We start from the raw sequence: 27,976 nt of genomic DNA on the forward strand, positions 1-27,976 counted from the left end.
TTTGCAGGTAAGTCGATCTTACCTGCAAACGCTGATGCTGCTGCAGAATCAACTGTAGCCTCTGGTGCCGATGTGGCCGTCACGATGCAGGACCTGTGAGTGACGTCACAGATCTGCACTGTCAGAAGCTGGGCGTTCTGAAGAGAAGAGGATGTTACTTCTCTTCAAAGCGCCCAGCTAGTAAAAGTAGTAAACACGCCCCGATGTACGCACATAATACACGCCCAGTTGGACTTTTGCAAGCCTCATTTGCATAACTACAAAAATGGTCATAACTTGGCCAAAAATGCTCGTTTTTTAAAAATAAAAACGTTACTGTAATCTACATTGCAGCGCCTATCTGCTGCAATAGCAGATAGGGGTTGCAAAATCTGGTGACAGAGCCTCTTTAAGGTGACCAAAAAATACAGCAATTTTCATTATGTATATATATATTTGGTTTTTTTTTATTTTGTTTTTTTACGGCATTCAGGGGAGCGGGTTAAACGCTATATTTTGATAGTTTGGACTTTTACGGATACGGCAATACCAGTTATGTTAACTTTTTTTTTTTAACATTGCTTTAGGAGAAAAAAAAAAAAAAAAAAGGGAAAAGTTGTTTTTTAATGTTCCAAAAAACATAACATTTTCTAACAGTTTTTTTTTTTATATTTTTATTAGTCCCCCTAGGAGACTTGAACCAGCAATTGTTGGCATGATACACTGCAATACTAATGTATTGCAGTATATCATGCTACTGACAGTCTCCTTTGAAGCCCTGTCGGCAGACCTGGGGGCCTTTATTAGGCCTCCAGGCTGCCATGACTACCATCGGTACACCCCGATCGTGTCGTGGGGGGGGGAGTGATGGCGCATTAAATGCCGCGGTCGCAATTGACCGTGGCCTTTAAGGTGTTAAACAGGTGGAATCAAAGTGATGTTTGAGTGAGGGGTCGGCTGTATAACACAGCCGTCACCCGCTGAGTATGGAGCACGCTCAGCCCGTGAGCCCACACCATACTTCCCCTTAAAGGACGAGTGTCGCGAAAAAAAATTTTTTTATATCAATTTGCTTTTAGTGTTTTATTAAAACATTTTTTATTTATTTGTGTATTTGTGTTTTACTTTTTTTTATTTTTTCAGTTTTTCTTGTCCATGGGGGCTGCCATTTTTTTTTCCCATCTCTGTATGTGTCGATTAACGACACATACGGACATGGAATATGGCACATACAGTCCCATAGAGAATGCGAACGGGGCCCGTTCCATCCACTATGCTGTACGCCGTCTGTGTGGGAACGGCGCATGCGCCGCTCCCACACAGTCCAAATTGAAGGTCTTCGGCCGAGCGACGTCCGGCGCCATTTTCTTGTGGACCGGAAGCCGCGGTCGGACAGTAAGAATACTACTTCCGGTCGCGGCTTCCGGACTTGTGCACTTGGAGCGGAGGGAGCGGACGGACCGGAGTGAGCGGTGGCGGCAGGAGCAGGTAAGTTAGGTCTGTGTATGTACGAGTTTTACTGTGTGTTTACTACTGTATGTAAACCTACTACACTGTGTGTTAGCTCAAAAAATGGCGACACAGTGTAGGAGGTTTGACCGTTCAATCCCCTCCTTTCTCCTGGCACTAGCCAGGATAAAAGGAGGGGGGATTCTGTGAGTGTATATTCTCAAATTTTGCAGCATAAAGCAATGTGGTTGCTTTACCACATGCCAATGCTGCAATTTTGGGAATTGCTCCATCTAGTGACCAGCACTGGGAAATGTTATAAATTAGAATCTAATTTATAATATTTCCTGACTCGTGAAAAAATTTAAAAAATGAAACAGTTAGTGTATAAGTGATTAAACATTGTTCTAACTAAAATAAAAAAAGTTTTTTCTAGCGACACATTACCTTTAAAAAGAGGCTCTGTCACCAGATTTTGCAACCCCTATCTGCTATTGCAGCAGATCGGCGCTGCAATGTAGATTACAGTAACATTTTTATTTTTAAAAAACGAGCATTTTTGGCCAAGTTATGACCATTTTTGTAGTTATGCAAATGAGGCTTGCAAAAGTCCAAGTGGGTGTGTTTAAAAGTAAAAGTCCAAGTGGGCGTGTATTATGTGCGTACATCGGGGCGTTTTTAATACTTTTACTAGCTGGGCGCTCTGACGAGAAGTCATCCACTTCTCTTCAGAACGCCCAGCTTCTGGCAGTGCAGATCTGTGACGTCACTCACAGGTCCTGCATCGTGTCGGACACATCGGCACCAGAGGCTTCAGTTGATTCTGCAGCAGCATCGGCGTTAGCAGGTAAGTCGATGTAGCTACTTACCTGCAAACGCCGATGCTGCTGCAGAATCATCTGTAGCCTCTGGTGCCTATGTGTCCCCGCTCGTCTGACACGATGCAGGACCTGTGAGTGACAACACAGCGTGATCTCTCGAGAACACGCTGTGTGTCTGCACTGCCAGAAGCTGGGCGTTCTGAAGAGAAGTGGATGATACTTCTCATCAAAACGGCCAGCTAGTAAAAGTATTAAAAATGCCCCGATGTACACACACAATACACACCCACTTGGACTTTTGCAAGCCTCATTTGCATAACTACAAAAATGGTCATAACTTGGCCAAAAATGCTCGTTTTTTAAAAATAAAAATGTTACTGTAATCTACATTGCAGCGCCGATCTGCTGCAATAGCAGATAGGGGCTGCAAAATCTGGTGACAGAGCCTCTTTAACGGCAGTCACGTACTAGTATGTGACATGTCGTTAAGGGGTTAAAATAAAAAATGCCAACGTTGTTTTCGCCAACAGCAGACACCAGAGGGACAGTAAGGTACCCTTAATCTCTTCCCAAAACAAAAGTTTATATCAGTCTGATCAGCTCGTCCAGTTCTACAACAACATGCCTGCAGATTGGACAGCATGCTCAATGTAACGAGTTCCTTTAAGGCCCTTTAACACTGGCATTTTATTTTTTTTTTATAAAGTAACATTTTATTGAATTTTTACAGAAAGAAAAAAATGCAGAAGACATTGCGCATAGGCGCCACATTACATCAAGTAACTTGAGTAAATGTAAAAATACACTATAATGAGGTTCAGATGTACTTTTCAATATAACAAAAAGAAACACATCATATCAGTCGTACTGTACCAGAAATAGGAATGGGCATACAAGCGTATGTTTACGCTATTTGCACTAACAATAAGGAGGAGGGGGTAGAAAGGACAGAAAGGGGGTAGAAAGGAAGGAGAGAAAAGGACCCAGCTGTCTGGCCCCACAACTTTCAGCTCCAAATTGAAAGGGTAAGAACTAGTTCTCTGTCCTAGTAACCATCTTCTTAGTCTGTACCCCATAGGTGTTGAAAGGAGCTATTGCTACAGAATTCAAACCAGGGAGCCCATGTCCTCTGGAACTTGACGTGGAAGTGGAGCTCAAGATGCGATAACTCCTCCATTCTCGCCAACTGGGCGCCTTTCCTAAGCCAATGATTTATAGGTGGCATAGTCTCAGTCTTCCAGTATAACGGGATTATGGCTTTGGCCGCTGCGAAGAGATGTAGCCATAGTTCCCTATGTGCCCCCCTGGGGAAAGTTGGCCACAAATTAAGAAATACTGCTCGAGGGGAAATGGCAATAGAGGACTGAGTTATGGTGTTGAGGACATTCTCTATCTCTGACCAGAAGGGAGAGATTTTCTCGCATTCCCACCACAAATGTAAATATGTACCTGGGGCTTTATGACACCTCCAACAATCCGGGGAAATCTCGTTACACATTTTATGCAGTGCCCCGGGGGTCTTGTACCACCTAGAGGTCAGTTTGTATGAGGACTCTTGCAGTTTAATACATCTCGAGGTCTCAAGGGAGTTCCGAAAAACTGCTCTGGTATCCTCCTCAGACAAGGTAGTGTTAAGTTCCAACTCCCAAGCTTTAAGGAAAGAAGGTTGTACAGATGAGTTCATCTTAAGGAGATTATTATAATATAGCGTAATCAATTTTTTAGGAGTTCGCCGGAGGAGGAGGGTTGTTTCCAGCCAGGATATAGGGCGTTCAATCGGACCCTGTCTAAGCGCTCTCAGGTAACTCCTTTTGAGGTGCATAAACGTGAGGAAATTAACAGACGAGAAACCTGGTTGAGACCTCAATTCGTTGAGAGTAGGAACCGCCCCATCAATCAATATGGAGTCATATGTGCTGCTGGAAGCTCTCCCAGGCAATGAAGAACAGTCCCAAAATCTCTCAGTCTGCGATCGCACAATGTCACGAACCGTCATCAAAGGCGACGGTATTTGGTGTAGAGATTTCATCTTCTCACTTTTCATCCATGTCTGATATGCTGCAGTGGTAAGGGAGTTGCGGGACAGATACAAAGCTGCATTACGTTTATCCAACCACACAAGGGAGGTGAGGGACAAACCTATGGAGGCCTCCTCCACGGGAACCCCGAGCCTAATAGATGTACTGTCAAACCATTCAGTTATCCTGGCTAATTGTATGGCGTGGTAGTAGGATTCAATATCTGGGAGTCCTATCCCCGCCAAACGTTTGGGGCGAATGAGGGTGTGAAAAGCTATTCTGGGTTTAGTGTTATTCCAAATGTATTTAGAGAACACCTGCTTAATGGAAACAAAAAAGGCTCTAGGGAGGGGGATCGGGAGAGTCTGAAAAAGATAGAGGAGTTTAGGGAGGATAATCATTTTTAGCAAATTGGTTCTACCTATCCAGGATATGTACGGGATACGCCATGACAGGATAGTGGCCTTAATCTCAGAAAGCAGTGGTGTGTAATTGCAGTGATACCAGTGGTCCGGTGAGGGAGTTCGGTTAATACCCAGATATTTTATACTATCCGTTTGCAGTGTGAAGGGGGAGCTAAGCTTTAGAGACTTTAATAGAGCCGGCGTACAGGAAACACATAATCCTTCTGATTTGCTAGCATTAATTTTAAAATTGGATAGGTCCCCAAATCGGGTAAACAACTCCTGAAGTCTGGGTAGGGCTGTGGAGGGATTTGTGATAAAAACCAACAAATCATCCGCGAACGCGGCTGTGCAGTGCACTCTGTCTCCAATCGAGACCCCCGACAGGAGCGGTTCCTGACGCAGACTCTGAATCAAAGTCTCAATAGTGAGGATGAAAAGGAGGGGGGAGAGAGGACACCCCTGTCTCGTACCATTCTTGATCTGGATAGGGTTGGAGAGATGACCATTTATTCTAACTTTAGCTTGTGGGGAAGCATATAAAGCTAATATTTTGTGGATAAAAGTTTGTGGGAATCCGAAATGGGAGAGCGCCTTTACCATAAAGATCCAGTCCACCCGGTCAAAGGCTTTCTCCGCATCCGTTGATAGCAGGACCAAAGGGATATTTCTTGCCCTGGTGTACTGGATCAAATGGAGAACTCGCGTAGTGTTATGTTTACCCTCCCGTCCCTTAACAAACCCTGTCTGCTCTGGGTCAATGAGGAACGGGAGTAAAGATTGCATCCTATTGGCTATGAGTTTGGCATATAATTTAATGTCCACATTTAGGAGTGATATAGGGCGATAACTACCACACACTGAGGGGTCTTTACCCTCTTTTGGTATCACCGAAATATGCGCTTCAAGTGCTGAGGGAGAGAGATGCTGAGAAGCGTTGAGTGAATTACATACCCTGAGAAAGAATGGTAGCAAGACCCCTCCAAATTGTTTATAATAGGAGGCCGGGAAACCATCAGGACCAGGGGACTTACTAGATGGCATGTTGGAGAGTGCCTCTTGGAGTTCTTGAAGTGTAAAGGGAGCTTCTAGTCGGTTTTTTTGCGGCGTAGTTAAGGATCGAAGAGAGAGGGAATCCAGGAAAGAGTCAATTAGCTTACTTCTGTCTGCAAGTTCCCCGGGAGTCTCCCCAGAGCGTAGGTCATACAGTGCTTGATAGACGGAGCAAAACTCAGCTGCAATGTCATTGGTGTCCTCAAGTACAGTTCCCGATGGGGTCTTGATTTTGGGGATATAATTCTGTTGTCTTCTCTTTTTAGCTAAAAAGGCCATGAGTTTGCTCCCCTTATCTCCATGCATGTAGTGTTTGTGCAAAGCATAAGTATATGCTGGCATTTTTTTTTTGTCAGGTAAATGAGCGCCAAATCGACAGCATATCGATCGACGCTCGTTTTCCCCATTTAAACAGAGCAATGATCGGAATGTTTGGGGACGAACAATCGCTAATATGATCATTTGTCCCCATACATTTGTATCTTGTCTGTAGCACATTCTCTGTATACATGGCGAAATGTGCTGCAGACAGGCTGGATCTTTTCTGCGGCCAAAAAAATAACAAACACCCGACAAGTGAGCACACAGGGCAATGATTGGGAACGAACGTTCATACGAGGGCAGGGATCAGCCGACAAACGAGTCACAAGGATTTATATGACACGGTTACAAGAGGTTGTGCTCAGGAGACTCCACCAACTTTGATCTGGCCCTGCTATAATGTAATTATAGGAATCACTATAAGCATAAGAGGTATGATAATAGGGTTGCAGCATCTATTCCAATTCCCCACTAAACTGAGCAACACTCTTCCCATTATATGGGGAATAAACAGTCTATTTTCATCATAGTGACAGAAATAATCACCTGGTATCCTGAAAACCATCAGCAAACAACTTTGCAATGCTAGTGGATCCTCTAATCGGCAAGAAGTGTTGACAATCGGGGAGACATTGCTATCAGACCCTCCTCTCTACATCAGTTGTGTAGTTGCTGCTGCATATCTTTACAGGATTATCTCTTTCTGTAGGACAGGCTTCAGTTCTTTTGTAAAGATTTATCAATCGTGTCGCAGGGGGCATGAATTTACTAGTCAAGAAAAATGGCGCAACGGAGGCAGATTTATCAAACAGTGCACGTGGCCATCCTGCTGTAATGGCAGGGAACGAAGTTAGTTTCAATCCCCGCCATTAACCCCTTAAATGTAGCCATAAAAAGCGATCGCTGCATTTAAGGTATTTAAGCTCATCGACACCCCAGCAATGAAATCGCCGGGGTGTCGGTGGTTGCAATGGCAACCAGAGGCCTAATACTGGCCTCCCGGTGTGCCTAGCACGGAAAACTTCCAGCCCCCGCCCGGAGGCGGGGTCTGAAAGGCTTCCGTAGCCGCCGGCAAGATGGAGCCGGCGCCATCAGCGGTGGATGTCAGCTGTATGTTGCAGCTGACATCCACCTGTAACGGCAGGAAGCGGAGCTAGCTCCGATCCCTGCCATTAACCCCTCAGATGCAGCGATCGGATGCGATCGCTGCATCTTTGTGGTTGTTAGCAGATCGGCAGCTGTGACCTGCAATCGCACGATCGACGACTGCTATTATGGCAACAGGAGACCTAACAATGGCCTCCTGTCTGCCATTACGGAAGCCGATTAGGCCCCGCCCGGAGGCGAAGCCTAATCGGCTTGCGGTCAGTGAATCACTGACAGATCGAATACATTGCACTACATAAGTAGTGCAATGTATTAGAAAAAAAAAATCTGACAGTTGGACCTTCAAGTCCCCTAGTGGGACTAAAGAAAAGTGAAAAAAAAAAAAAGTTGTAAAAAATAATCACATTTTCAAGCAGTAAAATAAAACACAAATGCCCTTTTTCCCCTTATCAAGTCCTTTATTATTGAAAAAAAATAAAACAAACCATACATGTTTGGTATCGCCGCGACCGTAACAGCCTAAACTATAAAAATATTATGTTACTTATTCCACGCGGTGAACGACGTAAAAAAAATAAAAATTAAAAACAATGCCAGAGTTTGTTTTTTAGTCACTTTGCCCTACAAAAATTGAAATAAAAAGTGATCAAAAAGTCGCATGTATCTAAAAATGGTACCTGTATAAACTATAGCACGTCTCGCAAAAAACAAGCCCCCATACAGCTCAGTCGACGAAAAAATTAAAAAGTTATGGTTCTCACAACATGGCGACAGAAAAAAATACATTTTTACAAAAGTAATTTTATTGTGCAAAAGGTTGTAAAACAGAAAAAAGTGCTATAAATTAGGTATCGCCGGAATCGTACTGAACATCAGAATAAAAGGTAACATGTAATTTATAACGCATGGTGAACGCTGTATAAAAAAACACTAAACAAACTATGCCAGAATTGCTGTTTCTTGCCTCTCAAGAAACAGGATAAAAAGTGATCAATAAGTCGCATGTACCCCAAATTGGTACCAATAATAAACTACAGCTCGTCCCGCAAAAAAACAGCCCTCATACTACTACGTCTATGAAAAAATAAAATTAGTTAAAGCTTCAATAAGTCAGGAAATAAAAATTTGCGGTTGTGCAGATCACAGGGGAACATTGTCTGTTTCAAGAGGCGATTGGACCAATAGGGGGTTAAGAAAGGACGCCATATATCAGTGCGACACCGGCCTGTGCAGAAAGGATTATTTTATTGTTTACCCCATTATTATACAACCAGACTATGCCCCTGATGTACTCTGCTCAGCTCACATATGCCCCACATTATAAACTGAAATAGCAGTAATACTCAAATAAAACTATTACCAAGCAAAATCTATGCTTCAAAACCCAAATGGTGCTCCCACCCATCTGAGCCCTACAGTGTGCCTAAACAGCAGTTTACTTCCACATATATGGCATCGCCATACCCGAGAGAACCCTTTTAACAATTTTTGGGGTGTCTCTCTCCAGTGGCATAAGCTGGGCACAACATATTTGCCACTGAATTGGAATATCTGGGGAAAAATTGAAATTTTTACTTTGCACCATCCGCAGCGCATTCATTTATGGAAAAGACCTGTAGGGTGAAAATGCTCACTACACCCCTTAATAAATGCCTTAAGGGGTGTAGTTTCTAAAATGGGGTCACTTCTCAGGGGTTTCTTTTATTACGTCACATCAGAGCCCTAAAATTGTGAACCAATACTTTCACAATAATTTCACATGGTACTCTTTCACTCCTGAGCCCTGTCGAATGTCCAGGCAAAAGATTAGTGCCTTATGTAGGGCGATTCTAAAACCGGGAAACACAGCATAATAATTAGAGAGCTGTCTTAGCTGTGTTATCGTGGCACAAGCTGGGAACCACATATTGGCATATCTATGGAAAAAAAAAATCCCATTTTCACTCTGCAATAGCGAGTGTACACTAATTTCTGCAAAACATCTGCGGGGTTAACATGCTCACTACACCCCTAGGTGAATACCTTGAGGGGTGTAGTTTAAAAAACGGGGTCACACCACATTTTAATTGTTGTCCTTATCCATCTAGCAATGGTAGCTTTTTTGTTCTTTCTTTTGTCCCCCAAAATTGGACTAGGAGGTTGGAATCTTTCCACCAATCTGCTGTGACATGGAAGTACTGCAAGACTGCTCTTCTCACATCAAGAAAATTTAAATTCCTCTTTTTGATTCCTGGGGTCCTGACAAAATGAAGGAAGGACAATCTCCTGATTTCTATGAAAATCTGACCTTTGGAAGGAAATTAGGATCCAGCTTTAGTACTATTCTATCATCCGTTATCCTAAGGTACGGTTCTTCTGTGGATAGTGCCTAGTGCCTGTAATTCCCCCAGTCTCTTTGCTGTGGTTATCGCTATTAGAAAAGCCACCTTAAGGGGCAAGTGTTTGATGTCCATTTCTTCAATCGGTTCAAAGGGGGGGTCTAGTTAGGGGTCTGAGGACTACGCCGAGTTCCCATTGCGGGGAAGACTGTTTGATGGTCGGCCTTAGTCTTGAGGCTGCACACATGAATCTTTTCACGATAGTTGGGTGTCAAAAAACGTGCTAAGTACCGAGACCTGTACTCGGAGGGTGCTGGGTCTAAGGCCTAGAACCAGCCCCTGCTGTAGGAAATCCAAAATCTGCTGGATGACAGGAGGATTCTGATCCGGGGGTTGGTTTCCACACCAGGAGGTAAATTTCTTCCAAATCTTTAAATAAATAGCAGATGTAACTGGTTTACGACTTGCTTTTAGGGTTATTACTTTCTGCGATAAACCCCTTTCCCTGAGAAGTGCCCCTTCAGAATCCATGCGGATAGGTGAAGGTTCTGGAGACTCTGATGTCGTAGCGGCCCCTGTACTAGTAGATCTGATCTTAAAGGAAGTACTATTTGGTCTTCCAGTGCCAATTCCCTCAGGATTGGAAACCAGGCCTTTTTTGGCCAGAATGGAACAATCAGAATGATCCTCAGATCTGCCTTGTAAAGCTTTTGAAGCACCCTCGATATCAACGGGAATGGTGGAAAGGCGTATGCTAGATCCATGTCCCAAGGTTGAGATAGAGCATCTATGCCTAGGGGACGGTCCTGTGGATTTAGAGAGAAAAAGAGTTCTGTCTTGGCGTTTGATCTGTTCGCAAACAGGTCCACTTGAGGAAACCCCCATAGCCGTATGATCTGGAGGAAGACCTCTTGATTTAAAGACCATTCGCCTGGATCTAGGTTTTGCCTGCTGAAGAAATCTGCCTCTGTGTTCTCTAAGCCTTTTAGGTGAATGGGCGATAAGAGAAAGCAGGTTTTGTTCTGCCCAAAAGAATATTCTCTGAGACAGGGAGAGCAGGGTGGGAGATTTGGTACCCCCTTGATGTTTCAGAAAGGATACAGTCATCATGTTGTCTGACAGTATTTTGACTTTGTTGTTCTGAAAGTTGAATGAACTTTACTTCAGGGTTTCCCAAACGGCTCTCAATTCTCGGTTATTCGAGGAACGAGCCACTATGGTCGGTGGCCAAGTCCCCTGAATAGAATGGTCTGGGAGTTTTGCTCCCCAACCTTTTTTGGTCGAATCTGTCAGAACTAGGATAGCTGGAGACTGATGCCACATTACCCCCTTCCTGAGGTTTGAGTGCTCTGTCCACCAATGTAGGGAAGATCTTACCCCTTGAGGTATTTTTGTCTTTCGATCTAGGGATGATCGTTTCTTGTCCCATGAAGAAAGTATCCACCTCTGGAGTGGTCGGGAATGGTTTTGGCTCCAGGCCACTGACTGAATGCAGGATGTCATCTGACCGAGTATACTCATTGATGCTCTTATGTTGTAAGAGGAGGTTCTGTGAAAATCCCTGACATTGGATATTATGGCCCTTTTTTTCTCTCCCGGTAATATGGACATCAGTAGGGTAGAATCCAGTAGGATGCCTAGAAACTTAATCCGAGTGTTCGGAATCATGTTTGATTTTTGGTAGTTTATTAACCAACCCAGTTCTGCTAGTTGGTTTGTCACTAGCTTTACCTGGGTGGAAAGAATCTCCTGGGTCTCTGCTGTAATCAGGCAGTAGTCCAGGTAGGGAATTATAATAATTCCATGTCTGTGAAAAGAGGCTATCACTTCTATCATAATTTTTGTAAACACCCTTGGGGCGAATTAAATTGGAAATGGACCGCCTGGCCCGTCGTGTTCCTTACTGCAAATCTTAGGAATCTTTGCTAGGAGGGATGAATGGGGACGTGGTAGTAAGCGTCCTTTAAATCCAGGGTGCACATATAAGCCCCTTTCTTTATCAGGGGAGTGGTGGATGCTACTGACTCCATCTTGAACCTCCTGTAAACTATGTATTTGATGAGGGGTTTCAGGTTTATTATTAGCCTGTATGAACTGTCCGGCTTTTTTTTTAAATATAAGAAACACGGATGAGTAGTGACCTTCTCCCCACTGATCCGGAGTTACTTGGGATATTACACCTGTCTTCCAGATTTTGTCCAACATCTGATTTTTCAGAAACTGTGAGGGTTGTGTTGTGAGAAAAAAATCTCTTCGGAGGAAGGGTTAAAAATACCACACGGTAACCGTTCTTTATTATGTCTAGGACCCATTTGTTCTGGGTGATGTTGCTCCATAAAATGTAGACTTTTAACAACCTTCCTCCGACTTTGACGTCATGGTCTGTTCTCCTGTCTATTTGGGTTGAGTAAGAAACCTCTACCCCTTCTTCCTTTTGGATAACTCCAACAAACCGGTCTTCCCTTTCCCTCTATAGTTTTCACCGTGGGGCCTCTGGGAACAAAAAGGAAACTTTCTTTTAGATGATTTATCCTCAGGAAACCCCTTTTTCCTATCTGCCGCCTTCTCTAGTATCTCGTCTAGATCTGGACCAAAAACATATTCCCCCCTTAAACGGGATGTTACAAAGCCTATTTTTTAGAATGGGGACCACCCCCCTCTGCCAGTATCTGAACCACAGAGATCTTCTCGCAGCGTTAGTGAGGGCACCCTCTTTAGCTGCAAACCTGATACATTCTGCCGAGTCATCTGCTAGAAACCCTGTAGCGGCTTTTAGGAGAGGAATCGACTCCGCTATTTGGTCCCAGGGCGTTCCTACTCGGAGATGGTTATCTAGCTCACCTAGCCAAACAAAAAGGGCTCCAGCTACTGACGTGGCTGCTATGTTAGCTTTCATACTAAAAATTGATGTCTCCCAGGCCTTCTTTAGGAGGCAGTCAGACTTCCGATCCATGGGGGTATGTTAGTTGAGCTGAATCTTCAAATGGCAAGGATGTTTGTTTAACCACCTTTGCCATCTGAATATCCACTTTAGGGATCTCGTCCAAGATGCCTTTATCCTCTTTATGTTCATTGTACCCCTGACCGCTTTTAATAAATCATCCATATCCATGGAGGAAAAATAATATTTCTTCTCATCTTCCTGATCTCCTTCAGGATCTAATGACGCTAATTCGTCTTTTTAACCCCTTCCCGACCACCCCACGTAGATTAAAAGGGCTGCAGCACTGGTCCTTGTGCCTGCAGCCCGTTAATCTACGTGTGGTCCGAAGAGCACACGCGCGCTCCCCGCAGCCTGCCATCTCCCAGTACAGGCTGCTACTAGTACTAGCCTTAGTACTGGGGGAAAACATCGGGTCGGATCACAGCGGTGATCCGAACCGATTAACCCCTTAAATGCGACAGCCAATAGCGACCGCCACATTTAAGTTGTTACAACTATATCGGCACCCCGCTACGCGATTACGGGGGCTGATTGTTGCTATGGCAATGCTATGCTCCCTGTCAATGTGAAACTGACATGTATTGTAGGGTATTATACCTAAGTTTTGAAGGGTATTATAACAACGATCCAACAATTGGATCTTCAAGTCCCTAGTGGGACTAAAAAAGTTCCAAAAATTTTTTACCATATGTATTAGGCCTCGTGCACACTTACGTCCCCGTTTTCACGGCCGCTTTTGACGGGTCCGTGAACCCGTTTTAGCGGCCGTGTGGTTTCCATGTGCACTCCGTGTTTCCGTTTCCGTGCGCCGAGCATGGTACTGTCCAGGGTGACAGTACCATGCTCCGCGCGCAGAAAATAAAATTTTAATGTAATAAAAAAAAATGTTCAAAATAAGTTCATACTTACATTCCTCCTGTCCGGCCTCCAGCGATGACGTTCAATCCATGTCGCCGCTGCAGCCAATCACAGGCTGCCACGGCCTCGGCCGCCAATCACAGGCTGCCGCGTCACAAAAGAAGGTCGGACTGGAGGAAGAAGAGGGACTAGTCACCAAGACAATGACCGGGTACGTATGAAAGGCTTCTTATTTTATTTTTAATCAGCAGCCTCTTTTCTCTATCAGTTATTAATAGAGACAAGTGGCTGCCGATTAGTGTAATATTTTTCTAATGTTTTTCTGCCCGCCCGGCGGTTGCTAGGCAACGGCTCCGTCACAAACGGACGGCACACGGATGCCTTCCGTGTGCCTTCAGTTTTTTCGACGGCCCCATTGGCTTGCATGGGCCTCACGGTCACGGAATCCCGGACCAAAGTAGGACATGCTCTACTTTGAATCGGAAAGGAGCAACGGACCGTCAAAAAAACTGAGGTGTGCATGGCCCCATTGAAATGAATGGGTTCAGAGTGCTATCAGTGACAAAAAACAGATAGCACCCTGAATGAAAAAACTGAAGTGTGCATGAGGCCTAAAATGAACAACTTGACTACACGTTTCATTGAAACCAAATTTTATCTTAAAAATAAAGTATCGAAAAACTCGAAATAACTGCTCTTCTCTAAACATATTTTTTAATTTTGCCCAAAAATTAAAAAACTGGAGATATGCAGTATAGCAATATTTATAGGTCATATCTTTTTTCTATTAAATATCCTTTCCAAACAATGATCACATGATCTATATCGAATTGATCTTTTTAAATAAATTCCATAATAAGGAATTATTTAGACTAAGTTGTAAGGGTTTAAGATTCATCAACAACCCTGCACATATAGTAAACCCCAACCCCATCACCATGTGTTCAGATGGGCAGTCATGTTTCCCCTTAAACATGTGAAAGAGTTCTCTTTCCATGGTAATTTCCTGTATCTATCGGACTACACAGCCCTTGTTCCAAGTGCTGTTATCTCAGATGGAATACAGGAGAGGATTCTCATGTTGCAACTATGGTTGTCACCGAGTCTCCTTTGTAGACAGGGCCGCTACGGCGTCCCGTTTCCATGGGAACGCGTATCTTCACAGCGGCGTAGAATATGGCGACACAAAAACGAAATATTGTTTTTAAATGCGACACCCGAAAACCATTCCAGCAAACTTCAGCTCCAAAAGCCAAAATAGCGCTCCTTCCCTTCTGAGCTCCGCCGTGTGTCAAAACAGCAGTTTATTACCACATATGAGGTATTGCTGTAATCAGGAGAAATTGCTTTACAAATCTTGGGGTGCTTTTTCTTCTTTATTCCTTGTAAATATTAATAATTTTAAAAAAAAAAAGTGAAAAATTTTGATTTTCATTTTTACGGACGAATTCCACTAAATTCAGCAAAAACCATGTGGGGTTAATATGCTCTTTACCCCTTGATAAATTCCTTGAGGGGTGTAGTTTGCCAAATGGTGTCTTTCCACTATTTTGGCCCCGCAAGACCTCTTCAAACCTGATGGTATCTAAAATATATTCTAATAAAAAGGAGGCCCCAAAATCCTCTAGGTGCTCCTTTGCTTCTGAGGCCTGTGCTTCAGTCCACTAGCGAACTAGTCACATGTGGGATATTTGTAAAAACTGCAGAATCTGGGCAATAAATATGGAGCTGCATTTGTAAAAACCTTTTGTATTACAGAAGAAAGTGGATTAAAATGAATTTTCTGACAAAAAAATAAGAAATTTGTACATTTCCCCTCTACTTTGCTTTTATTTCTGTGAAACACCTAAAGGGTTAAGAAACTGTCTAAATGCTGTTTTGAATACTTTGAGGGGTGCAGTTTTTAAAATTGGGTGACTTATGGGGGTTTCTAATATATAAGGCCCTCGGAGCCACTTCAGAAGTGAACTGGTCCCTATAAAAAAAGGTATTGGAAACTTTCTTGAAAACGTGGGAAATTGCTGCTAAAGTTCTAAGCCTTGTAACATCCTAGAAAAAAAAAAAAAGGATTTTCAAAAAACGATGCCAACATAAAGTAGGCATATGTGAAATGTTAATTAGTAACTATTTTGTGTGGTATTGCTATCTGTCTTACAAGCAGATACATTTAAATTTCGAAAAATGCAAATTTTTGAAAATGTTCTCTTAATTTTGGTGTTTTTCCACAAACAAATACTGAACTTATTGATCACATTTTTCCACTAACATAAAGTACAGTATGTCACAAGAAAAAAACCCTCAAAACGCTTGGATAGGTAAAAGCATTCCCAAGTTACCACATAAAGTGACACGTCAGATTTGAAAAACCACAAGGCCAAAACAGGCTCAGTCCTGAAGTGGTTAAAGGAACAAGAGGCCCCTTCAGTGTTTGAATCAGAAAGGGGTTTGTTCACCAATTTCACCTTCTTACACGGGGAAGTGGTTGCGTATTGAGCCTGTATAGAAGATAGGGAGGATTGTACTTCTTCTCTGATCATGGAACGCAAGTCCTCCATGATGGAAAGTTGTTCATCCTTGATTAGCTTTTTAATACACGATGAACATAGCTGTTTTTTGTATGCGCCTGTCATCTTCTTAGAGAATGTAGCACATTTTTTTGATCTTCTAAGCTCTCCATGCTTAGGTTTTTGGAATCCCTCTTTCTCCACCTAATAATAAGAAAGAGAGACCCAGCTACTAAAGTATCCACCTCTGGACATTTAACATGGCAGGTATGATCATCCCCTGGGGGGGAAAAACTCACAGTAGTCAAGCAGGAGACCTCAGAATCAGTAAACTGGGACCCCACCAGATCGGCGACAGGAATGGACATGCTGGGAAACACAGACCTCAGAGCAGGATGCACGTGGCAAATTGTAACTGAACACGCCGGTCTTTTACCTGCTCCTCCTTCCCGATGCAGTCCCCGCTTATGACGTAATTCCGTCCGCGCAGTCATCTAACGCCACTTCAGCTGGATGTTGGCCGGCAGGCTGAATCCCACTTGGTTAGGGACGCCGGCGGAAGTGCTTCACTCCGTCCAGCGTTAAGTCTCACGGGACCGCAGGCGGATGGGTGGATCTTCGACAAGGGGGGGGGGGAGGGAAAGCCACCGGGTACGCTCCCCCCCCCCCCCCCCCCAAGTGGAATTTCGGTTGGAAGGAGGAGACCGCAATCCAAACCTCCACGTCAAGGTTAGATTTAGTTTAAGCAAATCCCCCCACCCCCTAAAGGGGAAGAGGATCCTCTCTTCGTCCTGACTCCCGTAGGGACAGAAAATACACTGGTGGGAGGCTGAGGGTGGGGCCCTTTTAACCTCTGTCAGTTTCCTGTCCCTATGGAGATAAAGAGGTCATCCTCCTAATGTGCAGTCAGGGAGGACAATATGGAAATGCTAGATAATTTCCTCAAGGGGTGTAGTTTACAGAATGGGGCCACTTGTGGGGGGGTTTCCACTGTTTTGGTCCCTCAGGGGCTTTGCAAATGCGACATGGCCTCCGCAAACCATTCCTGCTAAATTTGAGCTCCAAAAGCCAAATAGCGCTCCATCCCTTCGAAGCCCTGCCGTGTGTCCAAACAGCCGTTTATTACCACATATGGGGTATTGTTTTACTCGGGTAAATTGCTTTTCAAATGTTGTTGTGCTTTTTCTACTTTAGTCCTTGTGGAAATGAGAAAAATAAGCTAAACCTACATTTTCTTTGAAAGAAAGAATGTAGATTTCCATTTTCACGGCCTACTCCCAATCATTTATGCAATAAACCTATAGGGTCAAAACGCTCACTATACCCCTAGATAATTTCGTTAAGCGGTGTAGTTTCCCAAATGGGGTCACTTTTGGGGGATTTCCACTGTTTTGGCACCGCAAGAGCTCTTCAAACCGGACATGGTGCCTAAAATATATTCTAATAAAAAGGTGGTCCAAAATCCTCTAGGTGCTCTTTTGCTTCTGAGGCCGGTGCTTCAGTCCATCAGCTCACTAGAGTCACATGTGGGATATTTCCTAAAACTTCAGAATCTGGGCTGGGCAATAAATATTGAGTTGCGTTTCTCTGGTAAAACTATGTGTTACAAAAAAAAAAAAAATGGATTAAAAATGAATATCTGCAACAACAAAAAATGAAATTTGTGAATTTCACCTCTACTTTGGTTTAATTCCCGTGAAACGTTTAAAGGGTTAAGAAACTTTCTAAATGCTGTTTTGAATACTTTGAGGGGTGACGTTTTTAAAATGGGTGACTTATTAGGGTATCTAATATATAAGGCCCTCAAAGCCACTTCAGAACTGAACTGGCCCCTGCAAAAATAGCCTTTTGAAATTTTCTTGAAAATGTGAGAAATTGCTGCTAAAGTTCTAAGCCTTGTAACGTCTTAGAAAAATAACAAAAGTGTTCAAAAAACAATGTCAATCTAATGTAGACATGTGGGGGGATGTTAGTTAGCGACTATTTTGTGTGGTATAACTGGCTGTCTTACAAGCAGATACATTTAAATTTAGAAAAGTGCTAATTTTTTCGCTAAATTTTGGTGTTTTTCACTATTAAATACTGAATGTATCGAGCAAACTTTGCCAGTAACATAAAGTCCAATGTGTCACGAGAAAACAATCTCAGAATCGCTTGGATAGGTTAAAGCATTCCGGAGTTATTACCACATAAAGTTAAACATGTCAGATTTGAAAAATGAGGCTCTGTCAGGAAGGTCAAAAGTGGCCAAAGAGGGAGGGGGTTAAGGGCCATTTACACCTGCAGACATCAATGATCGTTTTCTCCTGTCACAAGGGGCTATGGATGGGACGAGCGGTCGTTACTCCGATCGCTCGTCCCCATACTTTATCATCATGTCGGCATCGCGTCTCCCTGTTTACAGGGAGATGTGCTGCCGACAACGATAATATTTAACATTTTTAAAACGATACGATCAGCAGATGAACGAGCGTTTGCTCGTTCACCTGCTGATCGCTGCCCTGTTTACACAGGGCAATTATCAGCATCGAGCGTCCTGTGAACACTTATCTGCCCGATAACCGCCCTGTGCAAAAGTGCCTTAACGCAACTTTACGGCTGAAAAGTAGACACGCATGTGTACTGTACTCCACTTTTTTGGCACATTCGGCTTTGTAAATACCACATTGCTTGACAGGAATGTAATTGAGTGAATATTGGTGAAAAGAATAAAGAATTATTGTGGGCTACATAACGTAGCAGATTTTGCATTGCCGTACCAATATTAGAACATACTGCTCTTTAACATGCCAGGGAATATGGACAAGGGTTGTCTTCATGAAACAACCCCATTAGGGTACAAATAGTGAGGGTTTGTCTCACACCCTCACAATACTACAATGTTGTATTCACATCACACAAGCATATCCAAGTTTTGCGTCGCAATTTTCGCAATATTGTAGCAAAACGTCGTTTGTTTTTTTGCGAAAATGCCCAAAAAAAGTGCACACACTGGCCAATTATCGGCATAATTTGCTAGTACCCAAGCCATGTTAACCCTTTCACGACCAGTGACGAAAATGAACGTCATGGTCGGGTGCTAGTTCCCGCACCAGGACGTTCATTTTCGTCAGATTTTCAAATTGTCACTGTGTAAACCACAGAGTGACAAGCCCGTTCTGACAGCTGTCCTAGACAGCTGATCAGTTCTGTGAGTGGTCGAGAGACCAATCACAACGTCCTGGTGCCACGATCGCCATCATTGGTCAGTTACTGACCAATCATAGTACCTGACGTAGCGGGGTAGGTGGAGAAGCCGGTGTTCGGCTCGGATCTCCTCAGTCCTGTCAGTTGTGTTGAGATCAGAACTGTGCTGCTTGATCCTCCTGTCATCGTCAAAAAGTAAAAAAACAGAGAAATTGAACCCTTAGGGCAGATACAGACGAACGTTGCGTTTTTGCACGCGCAAACAACGCGGCGTTTTCCGCGCGCAAAAAACATTTGACAGCTGCGTGTGTCATCCGTGTCTGATGCGCGGCTGCGTGATTTTCGCGCAGCCGCCATCATAGAGATGAGGCTAGTCGACGGCCGTCACTGTCCAAGGTGCTGAAAGAGCTAACTCTTTCAGCACCCTCGACAGTGAATGCCGAACACAATATCGCAAAACCTGTAGAAAAAAAAAGAAAAAGTTCGTACTTACCGAGAACTTCCCGGCCGTTGCCTTGGTGACGCGTCCTTGGTGACGCGCCTCTCTTGACATCGGGCCCCACCTTCCTGGATGACGCGCCAGTCCATGTGACCGCTGCAGCCTGTGCTTGGCCTGTGATTGGCTGGAGCTGTCACTTGGACTTAATTGTCATCCCGGGAGGTCAGACTGGAGGAAGAAGCCGGGAGTTAGCGGTAAGTCAGAACTTCGTTTTTTTTTCTACAGGTTCATGTATATTGGGATCGGAAGTCACGGTCCATGGTGCTGAAACAGTTTAACTCTTTCACCACCATGGACAGTGACTATCTCCTGACGTCGCGTACCGATAATTTTTTTACCGGGTTCGGTTCGCTTGTCCGGCTTCGCTCATCGCAAAGACACTCCATTTGGATGTTCGGAAACAGAAAAGCACGTGGTGCTTTTCTGTTTTCATTCATCCTTTTCACTGCTGTTGCGCGAATCACGCTCGTCCCACGGAAGTGCTTCCGTGTGGTGCGCGTGATTTTCACGCACCCATTGACTTCAATGGGTGCGTGATGCGCGAAATACGCAGAGTTATTGAACCTGTCGCGCTTTTTGCGCAGCAGACAAACGCTGCGCAAAAAGCACGGACTGTCTGTACTGCCCCATAGACGTGTATTGGTCCATGCGTGCCGCGTGAAAACCACGCGGCCCGCACGGACCGAATACACGCTCGTGTGAATCCCCCCTTACACTGCCTCCCCAATGTCCCTGTGACCATTCCCCTTATCCCTGTTACATTTTTCCTTCTTTTTGTTTTATAAAAAAAAAAAAATTGCAAAATAAAACGCGTAGTCCATTTCCTTAATTTCCATTGCAAAAAAATTAACATCTCCAAATAGTTTGTTTTCTAAATGGGGTCGTTTATGGGGATTTTCTATCATTCTGGTAGTTCAAAACCTCTCTAAATGTACAGTGGGGCCTAAAACATTTTCAAGCAAAATATGAGTCCTGAAAGCCTCCGGGTGCTCCCTCCCTTTTGGCCCCTGGCGTGTGTCCAGGCAACGCATTAGGGTCACAATGGGGGGATTTTTGAAAACCAGGGTGATAGATTTTGGTGTGTGTTTCTTCATTCTCATGTTCGTTTTACAAAGAAATCGGTCTTCAAAGTCATACTTTTATGAAAAAAGTGAAATCGTATTATTTTTCACCTGCTATGCATTAAATTTAGCAAAAAACTGTGGGGTCAAAATACTCACTACACCCCTAGATAAATACCCTAAGGGGTCTAGTTTTCTAAATGGGGTCGTTTATGGGGAGTTTCTATCCTTCTGGTAGCTCAAAGCGTCTCCAAATGTACAGTGGGACCTACAATATTTTCAAGCAATATATGTGTCCTGAAAGCCTCCGGGTGCTCCCTCCCTTTCGGGCCCTGTCGTGTGTCCAAGCAATGCATTAGGGTCACAATGGGGGCATTTTTGAAAACAGGGTGATATAATTTGGGGTGTGTTTCTTCATTCTAATGGTCGCGTTACACAGAAATCGGTCTTCAAAGTGATACTTTTAAGAAAAAAGTGAAATTATATTTTTTTACGCCTGCTTTGCATGAATTCTTACAAAAAGACTGTGGGGTCAAAATACTTACAACTGCCCTCAATAAATACCTTAATGGGTGTAGTTTTCAAAATGGGGTCACTTGTGGGGGTTTCCACCATTCTGACACCTATGAGCCTCTGAAAACCTGGCTTGGTGCAGGAAAACAAAATGTACTTACAAATTTAGTAATAATGTTATAAAATTTTGAAGTCTTCTAAATTGCTTCAAAAAAATTTTTTTTTTCAAAAGTGCTGCCAAAATAGACTAAAGAGATGGAAATATATATTTAATAAAAAAAATTGTACAGTATGTACATATGTGACATATTACAGTTAAAAATAGGGAAAAATGATAATTTTTACAAATCGTATCAGTCTACTTTTACCACTAAAATAAAGTACAACATGTGACGAAAAAACAATGTCAGAATTACTTGGATATTCAAAACTTTCGCAGAGTTATTCTCTGATAAAGTCAGACATACCAGATTTGACAAATCTGGCTTGGTCATTAACCCCTTCACGACCAGCCCACGTAGATTAATGGGCTGCCGTGCTGGGCTTTTGTCCTGCCGCCCGTTAATTCACGTACTGTCAGAACAGAGTGCACAGCGCTCTCCCTGTGCTCTGAATCTCTCAGCACACGCTGCTACTAGCTGCCTAAGTGCTGAGAGAAGACATCAGGACCGGATTGGTGTCGGTCCTGATGACATGATCACCATGATAAACTTATCATGATGATCACAGCAAAGTTTGTTGCAGCAACAAACTTTCCTGCTGTTTGTTACAAGGTTTCTCCTCCCTCCCTGTCAGATCGTTCTGAGACAGTGGGGGAGAAGAAGCACTCTGCCGAGCAGCTGCTGTGTGTCCCCTATAAAGACACACCGACTGTGAAACACACAAAAACCACCTCCACATAGATAGTTTAGTGTAGGCAGCTAGTTATAGTTCAGGTAGTCTGTTGGGTAGATAGTACTCAGACTAGGACAATTAATTAATAATCAATTAGGGCTTATAATGTGTGTATATATATATATATATATATACACATACATACACACACACACTATATAAATATATAGAGAGAGACAGATAGATAGATATATACATATATCTCCATAAAATCATATATATATATATATATATATATACACACACACACACAGTGGAGGAAATAAGTATTTGATCCCTTGCTGATTTTGTAAGTTTGCCCACTGTCAAAGACATGGAAACCGCCTCAAGATAGTTCATGTCGCCTCTTTACTGCGATGCGTTTTTTTTTGCTCACGGTAAAGAAGCTCGTCCAACTCCCATTGAAATCAATGGGAGACATTTTCGGGCGCTTTTTGACTAGTTTTGCGGAGCGGTTTCCGTGCCGAAAAACTCGTAAAAAAAACTCCGTGTGAACAGGGCCTTAGGGTTGTTCATAAATTTATTGATCAATGGATTAGTGGACTTTTTCTTTGTTACTTTTATTAAAACAGTTACAAAAAATAGGTAAAAAAAAAAAAAAATACGGAAAAAATGGCACGCAAGTTATATACCGTCCGTAGCGTCCGGCAGAAAAAAGCACCATCCGGGACTTTTCTGCAGTCTCCCGGAACTTTGCACTGCACATGCACCATAATGTACACGCGCAGTGCAAAGGAATAGTAGGCTGCAGCCGCACATATATTTTCATTTTCTGCGGAATCTGAAAATATGCAGGCCGGTCGCTGCCAAGTGAGGTCGGTGCCGGGAGTGGACCAATCCAGTCACCCGATATGAGGCCAGGTGACAGGACTGGTCCAGTCCTGTGCCGTCACCGACCCCAGTCAAATGTGATCCTCCGCCGATTCGCCACATGACCACCACCTCCTCCTCCTCCTGACTGTGAGTCGTGTCAGGCAGAGCAGAGAGTGGTAGCGATAGGCTACCGCTCTCTGCTCTGTTTGCACTTAGTACAAGGGAAGGGAGGCTGTGCGGCGCTACTTATAAGGGAAGTGGGGGCGCTATCCACAAGGGGGGCTGTGTGTGGCACTATCTACAAGGGGGGGGCTGTGTGTGACACTATCTACAAGAGGGGGCTGTGTGTGGCACTATCTACAAGGGGGGGGGCTGTGTGTGGCACTATCTACAAGGGGGGGGGCTGTGTGTGGCACTATCTACAAGAGGGGGCTGTGTGTGGCACTATCTACAAGAGGGAGCTGTGTGTGGTGTTATCTGCAGGGGGCACGGTTACTGATGGGGTGCTTTTGTCGTCGTCACAGTGGTCTGGGCCAGATAGAGGAAAAAAGGGAAAGTGAACGACTCTAATCAGAGAAAAAAAAATCACCTAAGTTAGTGCGGGAGAGTCACTCCTAGCACAATGCACAGGCAAGGCTTTTGTAAGGTGTCCGTAAAAATTTTGGTCTGTCCGTGAATTTTAGCTCAGTTTTCCAGAAATTACTAAAGTGAAGGTTGGCAACCCTGGTCAAGGGGTGGGATATATTAGACAGCAAGTGGTCAGTTCTTGAAGTTGATGTGTTGAAAACAGGAAAAATGGGCAAGTGTAAGGATTTGAGAGACTTTGACTAGGGCAAAGTTGTGATGTATAGATGACAGGGACACAGCATCTTCAATACAGCAGATCTTGTGAGGTGTTCCCAGATGAAGTGGTTAGTACCTACCAAAAGGGGTTCAAAGAAGGGCAACCAATGTACCTGCTCCTCAGCAGCAGTCCTGGCACGGCTGGAGGTGATGTCTGGTCATTGTCCCGTCGCTCCGGTGAAGGAACTGCGGGAGTAAGGGACGTCACAGCGTGATCTCGCGAGAGCACGCTGTGTTGTGAATAAAGCTGGGCATGAATGAAGATAAGCGTATGATGCGAATTGGTCATTGGTCTTTACAACACCCACTTGGTGAAACGAAAAGTAACTCAGTGTTGGGCATTTAGAAAAAATTTGCATAAATCTAAAAATTATCAGAACTTTGTCAATAATAAAAGTTAAAAAAAAAACAAAACAGTAGTTATCTACATCAAAGCGTTTATGAGATAGAGAAATATTAAACTGGTGACAGAGCCTCTTTAAAGAGGCTCTGTCACCAGATTTTGCAACCCCTATCTGCTATTACAGCAGATCGGCGCTGCAATGTAGATTACAGTAACGTTTTTATTTTTAAAAAACGAGCATTTTTGGCCAAGTTATGACAATTTTTGCAGTTATGCAAATGAGGCTTGCAAAAGTCCAAGTGGGTGTGTTTAAAAGTAAAAGTCCAACTGGGCGTGTATTATGTGCGTACATCAGGGCGTTTTTACTACTTTTACTAGCTGGGCGTTCTGATGAGAAGTAACATCCACTTCTCTTCAGAACGCCCAGCTTCTGCCAGATCACGCTGTGACGTCACTCACAGGTCCTGCATCGTGTCAGACGAGCAAGGACACATCGGCACCAGAGGCTACAGTTGATTCTGCAGCAGCATCAGCGTTTGCAGGTAAGTAGCTACATCGACTTACCTGCAAACGCCGATGCTGCTGCAGAATCAACTGTAGCCTCTGGTGCCGATGTGTCCTCGCTCGTCTGACACGATGCAGGACCTGTGAGTGACCTCACAGCGTGATCTGCCAGAAGCTGGGCGTTCTGAAGAGAAGTGGATGATACTTCTCATCAGAACGCCCAGCTAGTAAAAGTAGTAAAAACGCCCCGATGTACGCACATAATACACGCCCACTTGGACTTTTACTTTTAAACACACCCACTTGGACTTTTGCAAGCCTCATTTGCATAACTACAAAAATAGTCATAACTTGGCCAAAAATGTACGTTTTATAAAAATAAAAACGTTACTGTAATCTACATTGCAGCGCCGATCTGCTGCAATAGCAGATAGGGGTTGCAAAATCTGGTGACAGAGCCTCTTTAAACATCGTCCAGGTACTACCGAAGAGCAGTTGCCTCATTCAGCAGGATTATGGGACCTGACAAGCTGCAAACATTGTTCAGGAATGGTTTTAGGAACATGACAAGGTATTGACTTGGCCTCTAAATTCCCCAGATCTCCATCCAATCGAGAATCTGGATGTTTTGGAAAACCAGTCCGATCCATGGAGGCCCCAACCTCACAATTTACGGACTTAAAGGATCTGCTGCGAACGTCTTGGTGGCAGATACCACAGGACGCCAAGTCCATGTCTTGACAGGTTAGAGCGGTTTTGGCAGAAAGAGGGGGACCTACACAATATTACACAGGTGGTTTCAATGTTATGACTGAACAGTGTATATACATAGCCCGCTTTGTATCATTTTCTTTACTCATGATAATAGTTACGATCTAATGTAATGTCATGGCTTTGGGGTTAGGGAACACTCTACATTAGACCGCTTTTAACCCCTTAATGACCAGGCCTGTAGAGGCATTAATAACCAGCTACATTTTTCAGTTTTTACCTCTCTGCATTTCAGCAGCCATAACTTTTTTTTTTCATTGACGTGGCCGTATGACGCCTTGTTTTATGTGGGGGAAATTGTATTATTTTTTTTCATAGTTTGGAGGTAGAAAAAAAATTATTTTCACGGCGTGAATATAAGAAAAATCGATTCTCGTTTATTTTTTATCCTGTTCAAGTTTCACGCCACGTAACCTGTTAGATCAATTCTTCAGGTTATTACGGTCATGTAGATACCTAATATGTGTAGTTTGTTTGTTTTTATTTAGTGTTGGGGCAATAAAATAATTTTTACACAAAATAATGAATTTTTTTTGGACTTTTTTTATTCAATTTTTTTTTGTTACTTTTTTTTTTTTTTTTAAATCCCATTAAGGGATAACTTTATTTTTTACTTGTAATGTATTGGCATACTCCTGTATGCTAATACACCATACTGTGTCACTATGACACAGGCTGTTCGGGCAGCACATAGTGTGCCCGAACAGCAGGCAAACTGAACAGACAGCCCTAGGGTCCTTTGTATGTCCCCAGGGCTGACTGCAGAGGGATTCCCCGGTGTTTGATCACGTCACAGGGTTTCCACTGCCGTTTTTACTTGTTTTACTAGCTGGGCATTGTGAATAGAAGTGTATGATGCTGACGAATCAGCATCATCCACTTCTCTTCGTTACCACCCAGCTTCTGGCAGTGCACAGACACACAGCGTGTCCTCGCTCGTTCCTCCTGTGGGAGGAAGTGAGTGACGTCACAGCGTGATCTCGCGAGGACACGCTGTGTGTCTGTGAACTGCCAGAAGCTGGGTGGTAACGAAGAGAAGTGGATGATGCTGATTCGTCAGCATCATACACTTCTATTCACAATGCCCAGCTAGTAAAACAAGTAAAAACGCCCAGATGTACACACAAAATACACGCCCAGTTGTACTTAAGAAAGGCTCATTTGCATAAATATAAAAATGGTCATAACTTGGCCAAAAATGCTCGATTTTTAATAAAAAAAACGTTACTCTTATCTACATTGCGGCGCCGATCTGTTGCAATAGGAGATAGGGGTTTGAAAATCTGGTGACAGAGCCTCTTTAAGTCATGCCGCCAGTTTGTATTTTATGATCCAACGAAAAAACAAAAACTAGTGTGTGTCATATACAATAACTAGATATCAAGAATTGATGTCCGTTTTTCGTATAGGTCAGGAACGCCTCCTGGCAAGGCAGTACACTATATGCATAGGTATAAAAAATAAATTAAAAAAACACCCTTTGTGAATGCAGTCCAATACAAACTAGAGGTAGTGAAGCAGAAAGGTGAGATTGGTGTCATAAGTTAGTTTTACAGGAAATCCCACAAGACACGTGATGTATGGGGATGTATTGACCCTAGGCACGATGATGACGTCATGCACTGTTAGGACATCCTCTGTTATACACATCACATGGGCCGCACTCACCTGATTGTCCGGATCACGAAGTAAATAATGACGGCAGCGCTCACCACCACCAGGACTGCAAGGGCCCTCTGTGTCTGAGGCTTGGGGGGCACAGGAGCGGGCACGGTTGAAGGCAGGTCGCCATTGGCAGTGTTTGAACCATTCCCATTGGCAGCTACTGGAGGTTGCGGGCCGCTGACCCCGGTTGACAATCCTACGACAGCTGCTGTCGGGCCGGGAGAGCTCTGTATGACGGGCACACAGCAGAGAGTGAATATCACACACAGGAGGCAGGTCACCCAGCCGGGCGGCCATATAGTATCACCAGCACACATGCTCCAGCTGCTCCGCCTCCTCCCCGCTGCCCGGGGCAGAGGACAGCTACTACTGCCACACAATGCCGTGGGTACAGCACAGGTACGCGATTCCTGTACTACTACTTCCTGGTCTGAGAGCGCACGCTGCGTAGTTGCTAGGCGATAGGCAGCTGTACGTGATGACGTCATGCGACCACAGTGCAGTTTTTTTTGGGATTTGGGTTTTCTTTTCGGTAAATGCTGTGCATTTGAATACAATCTATTGTCCCCTGTAATCAGCCATTTCACTTTCTGTAATGTAATGTACTCCTATAGGATTCCTGACAGGATACTCCAGCTTTTAGAAGCTGTAGAAACATGTATATACAGATGTGTCATTTCTATCTGCAGCTCCATATATGAGCTTTGTTCTGTTATAATGATACTATAAAATACAGGGAAATATAGCCGCCACGTGAGCAGGTTCTCTCATGCAATACATTAGCGTTCACATTGTCCACATAAGAAATTGTGAGCCACTTGTGGATATAGTCAAATTGGTGAGAGATGACAATCTCTACTGCGCTGCAGATTATGTTGGAGCTATATGAGCAGCAGGAAATAAATAATCATAGTCATATAATTCCAGCTGTACATTTTTCAATGTACAAATTTAGAGAGGACCAGGTCTGTATCTTGGGATAGTTGCAGATAGTTGTGAGATAAATCCCAGCTAGTGGGCACTATTGCACTTGATTCCAGTTAGGGGGCAGTAAGGAAGCCTTGTAGTCAGAAGTCAGGGGTCATGGTGGCGCCAGAATCTCCTCCAC

At 43.8% G+C, this 27,976-nt stretch overlaps 1 protein-coding gene across 1 annotated transcript in view; it reads right to left on the bottom strand.

Moving 5' to 3' along the window:
• Positions 1-27,319, bottom strand: part of FAM174A (family with sequence similarity 174 member A) — a 39,089-nt gene extending 11,770 nt beyond the window's left edge. The window contains exon 1 of the mRNA XM_075854841.1: positions 26,872-27,319. Coding sequence (XP_075710956.1) covers positions 26,872-27,185 — 314 coding nt within the window. The 5' untranslated portion in view covers positions 27,186-27,319. The remainder of the gene's footprint in view (positions 1-26,871) is intronic.
• Positions 27,320-27,976: the final 657 nt, after the last annotated feature.

This window comes from Rhinoderma darwinii, chromosome 1 (assembly GCF_050947455.1).
Source record: "Rhinoderma darwinii isolate aRhiDar2 chromosome 1, aRhiDar2.hap1, whole genome shotgun sequence".
NCBI classification, from domain to species: Eukaryota; Metazoa; Chordata; class Amphibia; order Anura; family Rhinodermatidae; genus Rhinoderma; species Rhinoderma darwinii.